Below are 20,051 nucleotides of genomic sequence, written 5' to 3' on the forward strand. Positions count from 1 at the left end.
TCAGTTCACTGCAACCTCTGCGGCATGGGTTCAAGCAATTCTCATGCCTCAGCCTCCCAAGTAGCTGGGATTACAGGCGCCTGCCACCACGCCTGGCCAATTTTTTGTATTTTTAGTAGAGACAGGATTTCACCATGTTGGCCAGGATGGTCTCGATCTCCTGACCTCGTGATCTGCCTGCCTTGGCCTCCCGAAGTGCTGGGATTACAGGCGTGAGCCACCGCGTCCAGTCAATTTTCTTTTGTATTTTTAGTAGAGATGGGGTTTTGCCATGTTGGTCAGGCTGGTCTTGAACTCCTGACCTCAAGTGATCCCCCCCACCTCGGCCTCCCAAAGTGCTGGAATTACAGGCGTGAGCCACCGCGCCCGGCAGGCTTCATTTTTCTCTTCCACCTCTCTTCCTGCCAGACACCTGGGATCCAATACCCCAACAAAGAACACATTAGGGCAGAATTAGGGCAGAAGAAGTGATAAACTATACCAGAAAAGGAGGAACTCTGAGAGTAGAAAGCAAAAGGGTATAAAAGAGGAAGCAGGGTCATGGGGATGGGTTTAAGTTTGGGAAGAAAAGATACGAGATCTAAAGGGTGAAGTTATTTCTCTGCCAAGTACAAGGTAGGGGGTGTGGGTTCCCTAGAAGAGGTACCATCAAGAGAAGTCAGGGGAATAGTTGCCAAGAGGATAAAGTGAAGAGGCTGGGTGTGGTGGCTCACACCTGTAATCCCAGCACTTTTGGAGGCCGAGGCAGGCAGATCACTAGGTTAGGAGTTCGAAATCAGCCTGGCCAACATAGTGAAACCCCATCTCTACTAAAAATACAAAAAAAAAAAAAAAAATTAGCTGGGCGTGGTGGCTGACCCCTGTAATCCCAGCTACTCAGGAGGCTAAGGCAAGGAGAATTGCTTGAACCTGGGAGGAAGAGATTGCAGTGAGCCAAGATCACGCCACTGCACTCCAGCCTGAGTGACAGTGTGAGACTCCGTCTCAAAAAAAATAAAAATAAAAAAGAGAATAAAGTGAAGAGAGAGCTCAGCATCCCTTGTGGGCCCTGAAATAGGGTGGAATATGTGAGAAACCAGATCAGATTCTGTGTATGCTTGATAAGCTAATAGTAAGTTCATTTGGTTTGTAGATGATACTACCCCTTTCATTTCAAGAAAGGAGAGGAGAACGGGGATCCTGGCCAGTATAACAAGGAGTACTAGATTCTAGAAATTTGGATTGAGTCATTTGCATGTTATTCTCGTAGACTAGTAAATAAAATAAAGTCACTCCCAAAAGAGAACAGAAAGTAAAAGAAAGTACAAGACCACGATATCTTTGCCTTGAAGGACTACATTATTGAATAGAAGACATAGCATTTTAGAGACATTTTAGAGAGAGGAAAATCAAACTTGGCCCTCCTGTGCTAGGTGGGAGAACACAAAGTTTGGTTGTCTCCAGAACTTTGCAAGGTAGTTCCTCCGTGCCTTGCAAATATAGGTCAGTATTATCCCAAGCCTCCATCAGGACAGAAAAAGCGCTAGTGGTAAGGAATGGCATTAGGAGTTCAGGCCTCTAAATCCAGTAATCAGGAGAACTACCAACAGGAATGGAGGACAAGACTGAATTGTCTGAGCGTGCAGTGCAATCATCTTCAACAAGATCAACAAACTTATCGAGGTTAGTTTCCAGTGCAATAGTGGGGCAAATGGGTAGGTGGGTAGGCAATAGCTAAATTGGGGTGAGTAAACCAAGAGGTTCAACTTTAGATACATAAAATGTGAGAAAATGGCAAGAAATGTGTGTGTTTGTCTGTTGGTTGGTTGGTTTTTGAGACAGAGTCTTGCCTTGTCGCCCAGCAGAGAGTGCAGTGGCGCAATCTTGGCTCACCTCGACCTCTGCCTCCCAGGTTCAAGTGATCCTCCCGCCTCAGCCTCCTGAGTAGCTGGGATTACAGGCACCTGCCACCATGCCCAGCTAATTTTTGTATTTTTTTTAGAGATGGGGTTTTACCACGTTGGCCAGGCTGGACTTGAACTCTTGACCTCAAGTGATCCGCCTGCCTCAGCCTCCCAAAGTGCAGGGATTACAGGCGTGAGCCACTGTGCTTAGCCAAGAAATGTGTTTTAAGTGTCCTGTGAGTAAATGAAAATATAGGACTAGATGGTCCCTAGTGAGAGACTAGAGTTGGAGTTAGAGAAGTCAGCTTCAGAGGTGATGTGATACATTTATTCTGGTGGTGGCATTTTTAAAAATTGCACATTAATGTGCACAAAGGTCAAGAAATGCCGATAGATATGTTCAAGTGATAGGCTGATTCCCAGGAATGAGTAGTGTCAATTCATAGATGTTTGTGCACTTGCTCTGTAGGATGTACCATGTTGATAACTGTTTGGTTAGTATCATTACTGTAATACATACAGAACCAGGATGTATCTATGTCTCCTTTATAGAACCAAGATGTAACCAGAGCTTTGATCTGTCTCTGGTCTTCTATTGAGTCTCCAGAAGTTGCTATAGTACCAGTCTGAATTCTAGTATATTTTAAACCGTTAGCACTTAAACCTGGCCTTCAGAACTAGTTATCTTCTTTCTATTGGGATTCAATGAATCGTTCATATTTAATAAATGCCTTTTTTTTTTTTTTAAGATGGGGTCTCACTCTGTCATCCATGCTAGAGTTCAGTGGCGTGATCTCGGCTCACTGCAACTTCGCCTGCAGTGAATCACTTGTGGTAAGCCAAGATCGCGCCATTGCACTCTGGTCTGGGCAAAAAGAGCAAAACTCTGTCTCAAAAAAACAAACCAACAAAAAAAAAACTGAAATTGTGGTAAGTGCTATGAAAAATAACATATGGTGCTAATAAGAACTTATAATAGAAGATTTGATCTATTCAAAGAGGTCCAGAAAGCTTTCTCTGGCCAGGTGTGGTGGCTCATGGTTGTAATCCCAGCACTTTGGGAGGCTGAGGCTGGAGGATCACTTGAGTCCAGGAAGTCAAGTCTGCAGTGAGCTATAATCAAGCCATGGCACTCCAGCTTGGGTGACACAAAAAAAATTAAAACCAAAAAAAAAAAAAAAAAAAAAAAAGGAAAGAAGAAAAGAAAAGAAAGCTTTCTCTGAAGAAGTGACCACCAAATTGAGATCTAAAGAATTATTAGTCGGGCATGGTGGCTCACACCTGTAATCAACACTTTGGGAGGCTGAGATGGGAACCCCAGAGGTTGAGGCTGCAATGAGCCATGATCACACCACTGGACTCCAGCCTAGATGACCAAGTGAGGCCCTGTCTCAAAAAAAAAGGCCAGGCACTGTGGCTCATGCCTATAATCCTAGCACTTTGGGAGGCCAAGGTGGGCAGATCACGAGGTCGGGAGATCAAGAGACCATCCTGGCTAACATGGTGAAACCTTATCTATACTAAAAATACAAAAAATTAGCCGGGCATGGTGGCATGCACCTGTAGTCCCAGCCACTCAGGAGGCTGAGGCAGGAGAATCACTTGAACCCAGGAAGCAGAGGTTGCAGTAAGCAGAGATCGCGCCACTGCACTCCAGCCTGGGAGACAGAGCGAGACTCCGTCTCAAAAAAATAAAATAAAATAAAATAAAATAAAGTAAAAGTACTAAATGTTATCTAGGTAAAGAGGAGTGTGAGGAATGTTCAAGGCAGAGGTAACAACATGTGTGCAAGGCCCTATGGCAGAGGAAGCATGGCAAGGACAAGAAAATGAGCATGCTATAAGAAGCTGGAGAGACACTATGTAGGGTATTGGTAGCCATTTTAAAAGGTTCTTTGGGAGGTACATGAAGTTCTATTTGTGAAGCACTTTTAGCACAGAGTCTGGAACACAGTTCTATGGATTAGCTGTTGTGACTGTGGAAAGCAGATGAACAGAAAACGTATATAAGGAAATGCAGATTTAAAATAATCATGGAACATTTTCAGGCTCAGAAATCAAATAAGTGAAATTAGCATAATAAAGTACTATTTTATGCTAGTTATATCAGGAAAAAAACATGATTTTTACCTGATACAGTTTAAGTAAAGAGGTTAAGAGGCTTTGAAAAAAAACAGACTGGTTTCAAATCTGGGTTTTGCCATTTCATGGGTAAAATGAACATAATATTTTCCTCTTGGGGTTGTTGTAATGATTAAATGAGATCATATATGGCAAAGCACTTCGCAGATTGCCTGATACATAGTAAGTAGGCAAATTTTTTTCATCTTTTATTCTTTTTTATATTTATTAAGTCTAGCAGAGTGGTAGAGAAGATGATAAATTCACATATTGCAAATTAGAAAAACTCCTTTGGAAATACATTTGGTAATACTTAACCAATTAGATGCTAATAGTCTTTGACCCAGTAATAACATTTTTGGGGATCTAGCCTAAGGATTAATCCAAAAGAAGGGAAAAACCACATGGAAAAATATATTCATATTAGTGTTATCAATAATCATTAAAAATTAGAAATTACTCAAATGTCTAACAATGGAGAAATAATTAAATTATTTGGATATTACTATGTCTCAGGAAGTTTATATACTTATTATCTTCACAGCGGTTCCTCAAAGTGAATATTATTCCCAGTAATTATTCGATTACTGACTTAATCAAAGGCCACACAGCTAATCATGGGCATAACCTAAATTCAAAGCAAGATTTATATGACTCCGAAGTTTTTATGACTTCAGATGATAAAGCAAGACTACCTGAACTTGAAATTCAATTCCACCACTTACTAGCTATGTGACCCTGAGCAAGTTAATTAACCTCTCTGTTTGTTTCCTCACCTATAAAATGGAAATGAAAACAGTACCTTCCTCAATGGAGTAAATGAGTTGATATATGAGTGTTTAGAACAGTGTCTATAAGAGGTATACAAGCATTCTCTATTATGATTATTATTCTTTCATTATAAAAAACAGATGGACAGACCGGGTGCAGTGGCTCACACCTGTAATCCCAGTACTTTGGGAGGCCAAGGCGGGCAGATCACGAGGTCAAGAGATCGAGACCATCCTGGCCAACATGATGAAACCCTGTCTCTACTAAAAATACAAAAATTAGCTGGGTGTGGTGGTGCACTCCTGTAGTCCCAGCTACTCGAGAGACTGAGGCAGGAAAATAGTTTGAACCCGGGAGGAGGAGGTTGCAGTGAGTCGAGATCACGGCACTGCACTCCAGCCTGGTGACAGAGTAAGACTCCTTCTCAAAAAACAACAACAACAACAACAACAAAAACTCACATGGACAAATACATGTCCATGTGATGATGCTGCATTATCAACCATTAAAAATTATATACATTTTAATCAGCCTGATAATTTTGGTATAATGGTAAGGGAAAATATGAGAATACAAAATTGTACCTATGCTATAATTACCATAATATTAAAAATTATATAAATGGACAAGAACTAGAAGATCCACACAAAAAAGCTGTTGTTGGTTTTCGTGTGTGTGTATGACAGGATCCCACTCTGTCATCCTGGCTGGAGTGCAGTGGTGCAGTCTCAGCTCACTACAACCTCCATCTCCTGTGATCAAGCGATCCTCTCACTTCAGCCTCCAAGGTAGCTGGGACTACAGGCATGTACCACCACGTCTGGCTAATTTTTTATATTTAGTAGAGACGGGTTTCACCATGTTGCCCAGGCTGGTCTCAAACTCCTGGACTCAAGCCATCTGCTCGCCTCAAAGTGCTGGGATTACAGGCACGAGCCACCTCACCTGGCCAAGATCCACAAAAAAAGTTTTGATTTGTTAGAATGTTGGTACTATGGTGAGTTTACTTTCTTTTAACTTTCAATAACATTGTTTTATAAGAATAACAATAATAAGGAATGTTTGAAAGTACCTTTAGAAATTTCAACAGTATAGTTGCATCCTGCTGTTTCTGCTGTGTAGAAGCTATACTAACTATGCACTATGCACTTACCCTAAAACTAGGTCCTTTGAGAGACTCAGTGTCATTGAATGAAGTAGAACACTATTGGATAAGGATTAATTTCACAGCTCTGTAATAAGACAGATCTGAGTTAAATTTCATCCCTATGGCTGAACGGCTGAGTGAGCTTAGGCCAATTATTTAACTTCTCAGAGCTTCAGTTTCCTCATTTGTAAGTCAGAAATCACAGTTGTAGCTATTTCACAGGGTTTTCTTAAGGAATAGTAAATAAGAAAATGAATGTTGATGTTTCCTTGACTACCCCACCCAGATTGTCACAATTATATTAAATATTTAATATACTAATTAGTTGTTTAATGTCTGCCTCTCTAAGACATATCTATTATCTTACAAAATAAGCTCCACTAAAGCATGGAGTATTGCATTGCATTCCTAGCATCTAGGGCATTACTTTGCACACAATAAGCACTCAATGAATGTTTATATGAATGTATAAAAACCTTAGATGGGTGGTCAGTGGTAGCTTCAACTACAGAAAAGTTACTGAATTTAGTCCTGGCACAGGGAAAAGACCTAAGCAGCATGGCATTGGCTTCAGCTGTCATAACAGGACTGCCACATCGAATTATGAATACAGTCCTCTCACAGTATCTGTGAAGGACTGGTTCCAGGACTACCCCCTTCAAGATACCAAAATCTATGGATGCTCAAGTCCCTCATATAAAATGGCATAGTATTTACACATACTATACACGTCCTCTTGTATATTTTAAATCATCTCTAGATTACTTGTAATACCCAATACAATGTAAGTGCTAGATAAATTGTTGTTATGCTTTACATTTTTTATTTTTTGTTGTTGTGTTATTTTTGGTATTTTTTTCAATTATTTTTGATCCACAGTTGGTTGAATCCAAGGATGTAGAACTTGGGGATACAGAGGGCCATCTGTATTGTTCTCTGTACAAAGATGTCTGGCCAAGAAGGAAGTGGAGACTGAAATCTGAACCATGGACCTGGGGAGAGCGTAAAGGGGTTAGGATGCACAGGGAATCTACCTGGAAATAGATATGCATTTTGATAATTCCCCTAAAGGTACCACCAGTTAAGTGAACAGTGGCCTTGTGTCACAGAATTGGTCCTCCAACCTCAGAAACATAAAATCCTGGGAGAATACATTAAGGGCTCAAGATGGGACATGGAACATGACCAGATGGAAAGCCCTCCGATTTAGTGGCAGTATTTTCCTTGTCCAAGCAAGCAATGTAGCCTCATTCACCACTCCTCTACTCCCCCAAAGCTCTCTCTCTGGTGTCTCATCTGAAACCTTTAGATGGAGCTGAGAGGAAGACTATTTTTCCACTGGAGGACATGAGTCAGTGAACAGTGAGGTTACACTTAATCACCACCCAAAAACAAGGTCCTAAAAATCAGGAGCTAGAAAAGCAAGGAAGTGATTAATATAAAAGTCAGCATAGTGATTATCCCTTGACCAGGGTAGGACAGGACAGGGTGAGATGGGGGCAGGGGACCTGATGGGGCAGGGGTCTTCGGGGGTCTGACAGTTTCTTGACTTGGGTGGTGGTTACACTGCTAATGGTTGCTTTACAATTATACTTAGATGTTTTATGTACTTTTCTAAATGTGTATTATATTGAACAATATTAAGCAGCTTAAAAAAACTATAACAAGTTTTTAAGCAGGGAAAAAATGACCAGATTTGGCTGGGTGCAGTGGCTCACGCCTATAATACTAGTACTTTGGGAAGCTGAGGCGAGTGGATTACCTGATTGGCTAGACCAGCCTGGTCAACATGGTGAAACCTTGTCTCTACTGAGAATACAAAATTAGCCAGGCGTGGTGGCTCATGCCTATAATCCCAGCTACTTGGGAGGCTGAGGCAGGAAAATCACTTGAACCAAGGAGGTGGAGGCTGCAGTGAGCCAAGATCGTGTCATTGCATTCCAGCCTGGGTGACAAGAGCAAAACTCCGTCTCCAAGAAAAAAAAAAAAAAGACCAAATTTGTATGATTAAAAGAGCACTTGGGTGTTGAACTGAAAATTGATTGAAGGTAGGGCAAGGCTAGATGCAGAGAAGCCAGTTAGGAAGTAGCTGCTATATTTTAGTGAGAAACTACAATGACTTTAGCTGAGAAAAGGTAAAATATTAGGGATATAGTCTACATTATTATTATTATTATTATTATTATTATTTTTGAGACAGAGGTTCGTTCTTGTTGTCCAGGCTGGCGTGCAACAGCTGTATCTCGGCTCACTGCAACCTCTGCCTCCCGAGTTTAAGCAATTCTCCTGCCTCTTGAGTAGCCTCTTGAGTAGCTAGGATTACAGGTGCCCGCCACCACGCCCAGCTAATTTTTGTATTTTTAGTAGAGATGGGGTTTCATTATGTTGGCCAGGCTGGTCTCAAACTCCTGAGCTCAGGCGATCCACCCACCTCGGCCTCCCAAAGTGCTGGGTTTACAGGCGTGAGCCACAGGACCTGACCAGTCTGCATTATTTTTAGAAACACAACCAAAATAAAACAGAGGCCCGGCACTGCCCGTCAGCCCACTTTTTACATCTATGCCTTGGGTTACTTTGGCTTAGGAATCAGAGTGCAGGGGCAGGGACATGTATACACATGTGCTAGAACCTCCTACTTAACTCCTTTCAGGTAACTCTACCAGAGGGGCTCAGACTGCTCAGCCAGTGGCAGTGAGAGCACATTTTTCATAGTACCACAAGATTATCCACGTTGAGCTGACATCGGAGTTCCTGTCATAATATCTAATTACTCAAGACATTCAGAGTGTTTTCACATCTACTATCTGGTACCAGAGTGTTAGCTCCAAGAGGCAAAGGTTTTGGTTCTTTTTGTTCACCGCTGTATTTTTAGTGCTTAGAACTGAACTTGGTACCTACTAAGTGCTCAATAAATAGTACTCAGTAAATGACCACATTTAATTATTGTTATTGATATTTAATCATCACAACAATCCTGTGAGGATAGGTAGGACATTAATTATTATCCCCATTTTATAAGTTAGAAAACAGAAAGATTTAAGAACATGTCAAATACTTGGTAATTTGGTGAAAAAAATCATGATTAAATTTCAGGTTTGTACGTCAGTTCTCCCTTTTCCCCCCATTTCTTCACAGCTGAAGAGCTAAGGTTTAAAATTCTTATATCTCTGAAACACCAGCTGTAAGTATTCTAAAATACATGATAGGTACTATTAGACACCCTATGTTATCTGATGTCTCAGCTTGTAGGGTGAATGAGGCCTACCCAGCTGCCATTGCATCAGTAATCACAGTTCTCTCAAAGGAGATGCATTGTTCTTCTGGGTAATCTAATCCACCCAACCTGAACCTATCTTATACTCATGTTTCTCTCCGTGACCTACGCTTGTCTCTACTCTCCATCCTAGCCATTCTACTTCTCCAAGAAAAAGAAGTTAAGGAAGGCCTGTTATTGAAAAAACACGTTATAATATATTTTTCATATGAAAAAGAAAAGAAAAATGATGGCCAGACATAGTGGTTCATGCCTGTAATCCCAGCATTTTGGGAGGTGAGATGGGAGGAGTGCTTGAAGCCAGGAGTTCGAGACAAGCCTGGGCGACAAAGCAAAGCGCGTCTCTCCAGAAAAAAAAAAAATTTTTTTTAATTAGCCAGGCATGGCGATACACACCTGTGGCCCCAGCTACTCAGGAGGCTGAGGCAGAAGAATCACTTGAGGCCAGGAGTTCAAGGCTACAGTGAACTATGGTTGCACTGCTGCACTCCAGCCTGGGTGACAGGGTAAGATCCTGACTCTTAAAAAAAAAAAAAAAAAAACTGTGGCAGTGGGTAGTTTTGGTGCTCTTCAAAAACCTTTGTCAGCCAAATGGAATCCCAAGGGGAGGCTAAAAATGTAATATTGTATGAAAAGTTAACATTGGTCTCTTTCTTCTTAATATTAATTAAAATTAGTAATATGAAGCATAAACCACAACTCAGATATCTGGATGATATCTGGGGAAATCTGGATGTTCAATTAATATTAGTGGTTTTATATCTGGAGTTGTATATGTCTTCTGTAGGATTCCTAACCAAACTCCAAAGAGCTAGCGAACAAAATATTAAAACCAGTAATTTTGAGAGAATACGTAAAATACATGCAAACCACGCAGAGAAGTCAGACTTTAGTTTGCCTTTTTTTCTGTCTTCCCCTTCAAGGCCTGATATTTACTTTATCCCAAGGGCAATTTGGTCTCAGAAAATTGGACCCACATAGTCAGTTAAATAGTGTATGTAACTACCTTGAGAGGGTCACACACACAACTCACCAGAAATTCATTGGTAAATTCTTCTTTGTTAATTTTCTTGCTTTGGGCCTCATCCAGGAACTTCTGCAGAATTTCTCTTTGGTCCATGCTGCAGAGCAAGAGAAATAGTCTATAAGCAGGTTGAGGGAGGGCATGTCAAATGTGTGTCATGGCCGAGACACCTCCAAAAAGCCACTGCTGCCGCCTGAGGAGAGCATGCTGAAGTCTGTGGTTTACTGACTTCATCACAAGCCCTAGAGGAAATTAGTACGTAACCACCTTCTGTGGTCACATAACACAGCCATCATCTTGCTCCAGGGCCCTAGCGCCTTCCTTCTCAGCAAAGGAACCTGGTTACAATTCAAATTTTTAACAAACAAGAGGCTAACCAGAACATAAATTGTGGTCTGCTTAACTCTGAGATTATTCCATTCCATCACTCATACGCAAAACCCACCTTTCTTCTTGCCTCCCAGAGAAAGAGCAGAATTACAGGTCTCCTGCATGAGTTCTGTCTCTCCCCATTTCTCCAGTGAGCACAAGGGCCCGGTTGACACCTTCTATTTCCTTATGTCCCAGGTGAACTCTGCAAAGTTCAGTTAGGCCCAGGAAAGAAGACAGACACCATTTAGAGTTACATGTCTTCTACCCCGACTGTTCATCAAAAGGTTTCTTGTCAGTGTGATCAATGAGAAACCTCTGTTCATCACAGAAGGTGTTTTTATTCATAACTTTTAAGTCTGCTATATATACCTCCAACTCTCTTTTGAATGAAGCAAAGTCAAATGCTTCTGACAGTCTGTGTCTCCCCCAGGACTGGGGAAGTGCTGACCTCCATTAAGGGAAGTGTTCATTTCAGCACCTCTTCAACCCTCCCAGTAGCCTTTGAAGCTTCACTTGGGTTCTGGATATAAAGACTAAGAGTGTTGGTCTATACAGGACCCAGAGCAAGTGACCCCCACAAGGAGCACCTGACCAAGCAGTTAGCACAATATCCTGCATATGTAATGCTGGTAAACTGTGATGGAAAGAAAAGAAAGTAAAATCAACCACCTTGCTGACAACATTGTAACTTTTAGGGCAGAAAGCCTGAAGAACTGTTTCTAAAGAACACATTTCTACTCTGCAACCAATGTCTTAGGAAATAAATTTGTTTCAGGAAGTTATGCTGTGCCTGTGGCATTTTGGCCCTGAAAGGCAGGCTCTTCTAGAAAAAGCTTCCACATCTCAGCTTGCATAACCTCTCAATGGGTATAAGTCTACCCAAGTGCCTAATTCAGTGTGAGAACATCCCAAAATCAGCATATCATCTTTGTTGAAGGCAGAAGTTCAACAAATGTTAACAAAATTAGTCTTGATCCTAGGAAAACTGGGAAATGTGTTGTTAGGGCTTCCTCTATTTAAGATATTAGCAATCCTTTCTGTTTTGCAACATTATTCAAACTTCTTTCAGGATATCATGATTCTGAACACTGTTTATTCTGAATATTAAAGACACTGCATGCTCTTTACTAAGTACTGCAAAAAGAAAAGTAAGATCATTGAGATATCTTGGTTATAGGTGACTTAAAGACAATATTTCAAATAAAGAAACTCAATCCCAGTACACATAAATTAAACCCTCATTCTTCAGCAATATTTGTTAAGAATAGTATATTTCTCAAATTATTCACCTAGAATTAAGAGAGAATTTCTTGCTGCTCTAAGTAATGTGATGTTTACTTTGGCTATTTTAAAACATAAAATATGGGAAATCTTTGATTTATAAGAATACAAAATTTCAAGTTTATAATAACTAAAACCATGTAAAAGTATGTACATAGTTAAAGACTAAAAGGTGCAAAAGAGAATCAATTGTATAAGTGTGATGGGATAAAGTTTGCTTTCTAAAATTATTACACTGTTTTTAAAATTAGAAATAAACATTAAAAAAATCCATTAAGTTGTTCAACAAATTTATTGAGTACCTACTAAATTCTAAACATTATCTTAGGAGATGGGCATACAACACTGAGAAAGCCAGAATATGGTTAAAAAAAAAAAACAAAATCCATAGCCAGTTAGTAAAGCACCTCAGAACTAAAGATACAGACATGATTACTGATAAAAATTAAAACATTCCTTAGGTAACTTTGGAAAAGAACATAAAAATAAAAATATTCCAAACTAACTTGCTTAATTGCAGAGTAGCAAAGCATAATCGTAAAAGGAAAATGATTTTCTATGTTTGGACAAATAAGATAATATAGTTTTATAATTTCTCTGTACCCTTAGAATGTCCTCAATTACACCAAAACTAAAACTTTATTAATTTTTATTAATTGTTAGGCAAACCTGCCTAATAAAATTTAAATCTATTTTTCTCAAGCCTATATTTCAGAACAATCTCTTACTAACTTTCTTGTTTCTTCTTAAGGAGGGAGAAGATAGAAATAAATAGGAGATAACAAAAAAATTTTTGCTTAGATGCCTCCATAGTCCTTTTCTTCAAAATCTAAGAATCTGTAAATAGTGTGTTGGCAGAACTTCACACTTTTTAAAAAAGCAAGCAGCAATTTTTAAGATTCTATTCAACTGTAAACCCAAAAGGTATAGAGACATTGTGAAATAACCAAACCCCCAAAACCCACTTAGCTACAAGGCCATTTCCTGAGCAGACCACTCAAGCAAGCAAAAAACAAACTGAAGAAGAAAACACAAAACTTTAAATTTTTTTGTTTTGGTTTTTTTGTTTGTTTGTTTTGTTTTGTTTTGTTTTGAGACAGGGTCTTGCTATGTTACCCAGGCTGGTCTGGAACTCCTGGGCTCAAGTGATCCTCCCACTTCGGCCTTCCAAGTAGCTGGAGCTATTATTATTATTTTTTTTAAATAAGCTACTACTTAATTTATCACACTTCCTTCTACAGATACTGAAGGGCAATAAGAGCATAATGCTTTTTGATGAAGATTGTGTTGACTCATTTGTATCTTGCGGGAAGATAAAGAGCTAGGGAGGGGAAACAAGACTTGCAGTAAAGGTTGGCAAATACCTAAAAGAGTTTCAGAATTTATGATGAGTCATTTAAACCAGTCTGGCATAAAACCTAAGTGAATACAACAATTCCATGCAATAAAAAAAGACTTACCAACATTTTGCCAGAACCATCAAGTAAATTGTGGGAAGTAAATTGTGGATGAGCACCTGAAGAGGAGTGACAAGGCCACATCTCACTGCTGCCTCATGTGGCTGTAGTGTTTGGTCAGAAGGAAGAACACAATAGAGAAGAGTGCTGGTCACCACGTCAGCTGTTCCAACAAGAGGGGAGTATGCTAGTTTAAGGGGAAATATCAGTATCATGGAGGTCAGGAATTAGATTACAATACAGGTTAATTGAAGAGAATTTCAGGAAAGACTACAAGGATAAGATAAACTATTCAATAGGAAAAACATTCAGGATTCTCAGAACATCCTTCTCTCTTTTGGGTGAGGAAGAGACATGTTTTACCCTGGAGAAGATACTTACTCAACCTTAGCTTTAGTTTCACTATCCTTGCCTTTCCCTACATCCCAGGGTCACTGATTTGATATGAGATATATACACTGTCTGTGAAACATTCAGTCCTTTGTAAGCATTCTCTTGATCACCAAGACCTATTGGAAATTTTTCCTCAATGTCTTTTTGATTCAACCTGTCTTTTCCATTCCCACTTAGTCCCATTCCCACTTTCACACCTGGATTCCTATAGCAATAAACTTATATTATCTTCCTATCTATATGTTTCCATTCTAGTATCTCCTGTTAACCAAGGCTGGATGAAAGTTCTTAAAACTGCACTTTAATGCTAAAGAATCAGAATAGTTATTGATGGTCTATGGGAACAAGTCTAGATTCCTTAGCTTGTCACCAAGCCCCTCCCTGTCAACTATCCCCAGCCAACCTATCCAAGCACATCACCTACAGACCTTGTTCATTCTACTTCTTTTTCTACTTCTCACCTGTACCCCTAAGTTTCACCACGATGAAAATAAAGCCATAAAGCTCAATTACTTTTTCTTCAAAAATCTCACCCTTAACTGTTTCACCATGATCTTCCCTTAGTCTAAATCTCTTCAATATAAATCTGTATATACAGCTATAGACATTTTCTTCATTTGTTCAATTTCCTTGTCTCCTATAAGTTTAAGAGTTTATTCAAAAGATGCCCCGTTTTTCAGATTTATCAAAGGCAATGATAGTGTCTTCTATGCATTTGTGTAACCCACAGTGCTTAACATGGTCTTGAGAATACATACCTAAAATAAGTCTGTTGTGATAATGTAAGCTAATGTGATTACACTTTGGTGAGGGATCTACTCTCACTTGGTTACTCATTATATCAGTTACTCCAAGTCTCTTGCCTGGCACAGTCTGTGCTTCTTGTCTCTAGCTAGGCACTTTCATTATGCCAGGAGCAGATGGGCCTTCCTACATGGAGGCACAGGAACCTGGCAAAGGGTACTTTCCTGAATGCTGCTGCCCAAGCAGCAAGGCTATTATTATGAAAGGAATGGTGTCAATACTGAGCTTCAGAGTCCATCTCTGAAGAACTGCAATAGCCAGAAATAAATGACCTCCTTTATCTCTAGAATAGGCTTGTTTCTCCTTTTATAAATGAACACGGAAGAGGCTTATAAAATGCCTTTAATTAAGCTTGTTTCATTTTGTCATGTTTTCACGTCATCCATGGTAGGAAAAGTTCCCCTACCCATCTTCTAATCTACTGCTTGTCACTACAGCATTCTGAGACTTCACTAAGTCCTTCAGTTCACCTGCTGCAGACTTCATAGTCAGCCTCCCACATACTACACAGGGAAGCATACTCTGTCTTTGGTTTCAGAATCCTCAAGAGGCAAAGGGCAACCAATAAATTGCAATGGAAGCATTTTTTTTCTTTTTATTTTTTTATTTTTGGGAGGCAGAGTTTTGCTGTTGTCACCCAGGCTGGTGTGCAATGGTGCTATCTTGGCTCACTGCAACCTCCGCCTCCCGGGTTCAAGCAATTCTGCCTCAGCCTCCTGAGTAGTTGGGATGACAGGCGTGAGCCACCACACCCAGCTAATTTTTATATTATTAGTAGAGATGGGGCTTCACCATGTTGACCAAGCTGGCCTTGAACTCCTGACCTCAGGTGATCCACCTGCCTCAGCCTCCCAAAAGTACTGGGATTACAGGCATGAGCCACCAACTCCAGCCTGAAGCTTTTTTTTTTTTTTTTTTTTTTATTAAAGAGCATCGGGCCTTTTTTTTTTTTTTTTTTTTTTTGAGACAGCGTCTTGCTGTGTCGCCCAGGCTGGAGTACAGTGGCACCATCTCGGCTCACTGTAGCTCCGCCTCCCGGGTTCAAGCGATTCTCCTGCCTCTGCCTCCCGAGTAGCTGGGACTGCAGGTGTCCGCCACCACGCCCGGCTAATTTTTTGTATTTTTTAGTAGAGACAGGGTTTCACAGTGTTAGCCAGGATAGTCTCGATCTCCTGACCTTGTGATCCACCTGCCTCGGCCTCCAAAAGTGCTGGGATTATAGGCGTGAGCCACCGCGCCTGGCCAAGAGCATCAGGACTCTTAAAGCTTAGCATCCTGTTCAAATATAATCAAACTTGAAGTCTCATCTGAGTCAATCATTTATTCATTCATTTAATGAATATTTTTAATATCGATGTACATGACAGAGAATGAAGAGGAGGGGTGTTACAGAAGTATACAACAAATTGTATCCTTCAGCGATCCTTTATCCTAGTGGGGAAGATGACTATACAGATAATTACAATTTAAGGCCATTTTTTGGATAAGAAACATAAAAGTGGTACAAACAAAAGTTCGAGGAGGCAGAGGCCACTTCTTGTTCTAGTTATATGGATAGCCTTCATGGAGAAAGTGACAGTTGGGTTGGGTCTTGACGATGTCTACAGGTAGAGCCTCAGAAAAAGCAATATGAAACACAGAGAAGAGTAGGAGGATGGCTTTAGTGACTGGCTCGGTTTTACTAGAGCATTGGGATTGTAGAGGAGAATCATGATTGATTAAGGCTATATAGGGCAGTTAGGGCCAGATCCTAGGGGAATTTGAATATCAGACTGAAAGTCAGGCTTTATTTGATGAACAGTAGGGAGCCGCTGAAGATTTTCTTTTTTAAACAACCTTATTGAGGTAGTGCTAATGTACAATAAACTACACATTTCAATCAGAGTATACAGTTTTATAAGTTGGTATGAAATCACCCATAAAATCACAATCAAGATAATGAACATATCTAATCACCCTCAAAAGTTCTACTGAAGGACTTTAAGAGAATGGCATTCAAAGCAATGCTTTTGGAAAGTTATTTCTTGATTTAACAAATAAATGCCCCCTTCTGATAAAATGTTTAAGTCCTATAATCTTCATTGGTATGTTAAATTTAAAAATGAATGATACCATATACAAAAATGAATCAAAACAATAGACAAAGGAACCACAGCTTTGATCAATCTGATGTCAGTATATAGGATAGATTGGAATGGAGCAGGAACAGAACAATTTATTGAAAGCCTAAGTAGGAGGCTTTATTAATAGTCCAGGCAGTTGCTAATAAATCTGGTAGAAGAACCAGGACAAAAAGGAAGTAACAAATGAGAAAAACTGTTGGGTGAGTTGGACTGGAGAGAGAGAGACAAGGTAAAAATGACTGAGGTTTTGAGCTAGTTGTATGGCAAACCGAGAGTATGGGGATAAGAAAGGTACACATAAATAATAAGCGTCTGTGGGTATGGAATTGAGAAGGGAAATAAATCATATTTAGGAATCACTCACAGTGATGTGAAAGGTAAAGTCATTAAGAGTGGTTTGCATCTGTGAGAGCCAGGGTTAATGGAGAGAGAAAAAAGTCAAGCTAGAACCTTATGAACTCCATAACATAGAATTCCAAATTGCTAATGGCACAGTGCTTAAAATATTCCAGGCACTGGCCCTTTACAAAGTGTATTGTTTTATTTATCTCTCACAAAAATCTTATTAATAAGTTACCAAATCATCTCTATTTTACAAATGTAGAAACTAAGGTACAGAAGAATTATGTCTCTTACCCAATGTCACATAATTAGCCTATAGTGAAACTAAAGTGTTAAAATCAGGCAATCTGAATCCATTTTTAATTCCTGGGTTACAAATGTCTTCTTCCTGCAGCCCAATCACTTAAACTTTCCTAAGATAGAGTCTCCTAAAATACACAACACCTAGGCCAGAGCTGCTTAATGCATTTGCCTAGTATAATCCCCGTGGGCACCATATCTTCAAATCTCAAGATAATGCAGTATACTTGGAACTGTTTTATGAGCAACACAGGATAAAACTGGGAGCTGGAATTATTCAATTTAGATTGAATTTGCTGAAACTTAGTTCAAATGCATAGACAGAAGTTTATTTCATAAAACAGAATAGCAACAGTCAAAGTATTTTGATTTTGCCTATGAAGTCAAATACCACAAAACTCATCATCTTGAGTTTATAGTAACATAAGGGACAAAGGAGTACAAGTTTCTTAATGGTTAGCAAAAATATAATTTCTACTAAAGAGAAACAGGACACATCATTTACAGATTACTAACCTGTTGTGATTTAACTAGGAATAAAGGAAAAAGCATAACTTTATTTATTTTCTTTCTCTTTTATTTGAGACAGTTTTGCTTTTGTCGCCCAGGCTGGAGTGCAGTGGCGCCATCTCAGCTCACTGCAACCTCCGCCTCCCAGGTTCAAGTGATTCTCCTGCCTCAGCCTCCTGAGTAGCTGGGATTACAGGCACATGCCACCCAGCCTGGCTAATTTTTTGTGTTTTTAGTAGAGACAGGGTTTCACCATGTTGGCCAGTCTGGTCTCAAACTCCTAACCTCAGGTAATCCACCCGCCTTGACCTCACAAAGTGCTGGGATTACAGGCATGAGCCACCGCGCCAGGCCAAAGCATAACTTTAAAAAGCAAAAATATATTAACAGCACTACATATTTACTTCTCTGAATTTAGAGGGGATAGATGGATGGCTGGCTGATAGAGGGGAAGTGGTTAGCTTTATTAAACTTTAGCCAAAGTCATTAATGCTGCTTTTCGTGAATCACTGTAGCAATGCCTTTCTTCTTGACATTCAGGAAAGTAGTCTGGCTTTTGAAGTCTCTACCTGATGACTGCCTACTAATCTGTTAGATCATTAAGGACTATTTTGAGATATAAGATCATACAAATCATAAGTTTTGCTTCTAGTCACTCTCACTTGTAGGGCCAGAGAAACGGACTACTCAGGAGCTACAGAGCTCTCTGATTGGCTGAAGACCTAGAGAAACTGTGGATTATGCAAGAACTAACAAACATATGGAGACTAAGTTCCCAAAAAAGAGTTAAATATCTTTGAGTTTAAACCCTGTATCCACAGCTGTGTTTGCTGGAATTGTCAGGACTGTAATAGAGTTTCAATTACCAAGGAGAAATGTTGACTTAGAGAAGGGGTCAGCCAACTTTTTCTGTAAAGAGCCAGCTAGTAAATATTTTGGACTTAACCAGTCATATGGTCTTCCATAATCATTCAACTCTGCCATTGTAGCGCAAAAGTGGCCATGAACAATATGTAAACAAGTGAATGTTACTCTATTCCAATAAAACTTTATTTACAAAATAAAACAGCAAGCCAGATTTGACGTGTGGGTTGTAATTTGTCAATCCATTCTCTAAAGTGATGGCTGTCACACTCTATATGTACATCAGAATCACCTATGGAACTAGTTTAAAAGGTAGGTTCCTAGGCTCCAGCCTACCCTTACAGAATCAGAATCTCTAGGAACGCGAATCAGCAATTTAATAAGGTCCACAAGTGGTGTGTGAACCACACTTTTAAAGCTCTGTGCTACGCAGCTAGCTTCATGTCAGCTGGGGTGGCCTTGCTGTCCTAGATGTGGGCCAGCACTTGCTGCATCCTGTGGCAGTAACAATGCAGTAACTTTTATTTTCTTTGACCTTCCTAGTAGAAACAACTATTTTTTTTTGTTTGTTTGTTTTTTGGGTTGTTTTTGTTTTTTGTTTTTGTTTTTTTTTTTGCTTACAACCTCTAAAATGCATAAAATAGTCCTCCTCAGGTTAAATTAACATGAAGTTTAGGGATGATTTTTGAATGAAAATACTCAACTTAAAATAACAAGATTTTAGGCCTGGCACGGTGGCTCACGCCTGTAATCCCAGCACTTTGGGAGGCCGAGGCGGGCGAATCACGAGGTCAGGAGATCCAGACCATCCTGGCTAACATGGTGAAGCCCTGTTTCTACTAAAAATACAAAACATTAGCTAGGTGTGGTGGCGGGCACCTGTAGTCCCAGCTACTTGGGAGGCTGAGGCAGAAGAATGGCGTGAACCGGGGAGGCAGAGCTTGCAGTGAGCTGAGGTCGAGCCACTGCACTCCAGTCTGGGTGACAGAGCGAGACTCCCGTCTAAAAAAAAAAACAAGATTTTTCAACCAAAAAGCTTCCTGAAATCCTTTAAATTGCAAAATTAGTAGACAAGATTCTTACCAAAGGACAGGGCTAAATCTGAAGGAATAGTTTCCATTATTCTCCCTTTCTCTCAAAATACCTCCAGCAAAGGCCTGCCCTGTTGTTTATAATTCCACTACTAACAAGTCATTACATTGTGTCTAGAGGTCTTTGCTTCAACAGAACCTCATTAAAACTCATGTGAAAACAGAAAGTAGAAAATCTCTGTGGTTTGCGTTAAGTTGACAAAAAAAACAAAACAAAACAAAAACCAACTCTGTAGGCCTCTGGCAGCTGCTCCCAACTTGAACAATCAGTAAAAAATAACTTATTCAGCGAAG

General features: G+C 39.9%; 1 protein-coding gene across 5 annotated transcripts in view; it reads right to left on the reverse strand.

Annotated features, from left to right (window-relative positions):
• The window catches only part of PTPN22 (protein tyrosine phosphatase, non-receptor type 22), a 64,440-nt gene extending 53,923 nt beyond the window's left edge, over positions 1 to 10,517 (reverse strand). For 3 of the 5 annotated variants that reach the window (XM_025364108.1, XM_025364128.1, XM_025364118.1), the window contains exon 1: positions 10,230 to 10,452. In XM_025364108.1, the coding sequence (XP_025219893.1) occupies positions 10,230 to 10,316 (87 nt within the window). In that variant the 5' untranslated portion in view covers positions 10,317 to 10,452. Of the gene's footprint in view, positions 1 to 10,229 lie in introns of all 5 variants that reach the window. The other 2 variants (XM_025364100.1, XM_025364139.1) reach the window with 1 other exon arrangement.
• Positions 10,518 to 20,051: the final 9,534 nt, after the last annotated feature.

This window comes from Theropithecus gelada, chromosome 1 (genome assembly GCF_003255815.1).
Source record: "Theropithecus gelada isolate Dixy chromosome 1, Tgel_1.0, whole genome shotgun sequence".
In the NCBI taxonomy this organism is placed as follows: domain Eukaryota; kingdom Metazoa; phylum Chordata; class Mammalia; order Primates; family Cercopithecidae; genus Theropithecus; species Theropithecus gelada.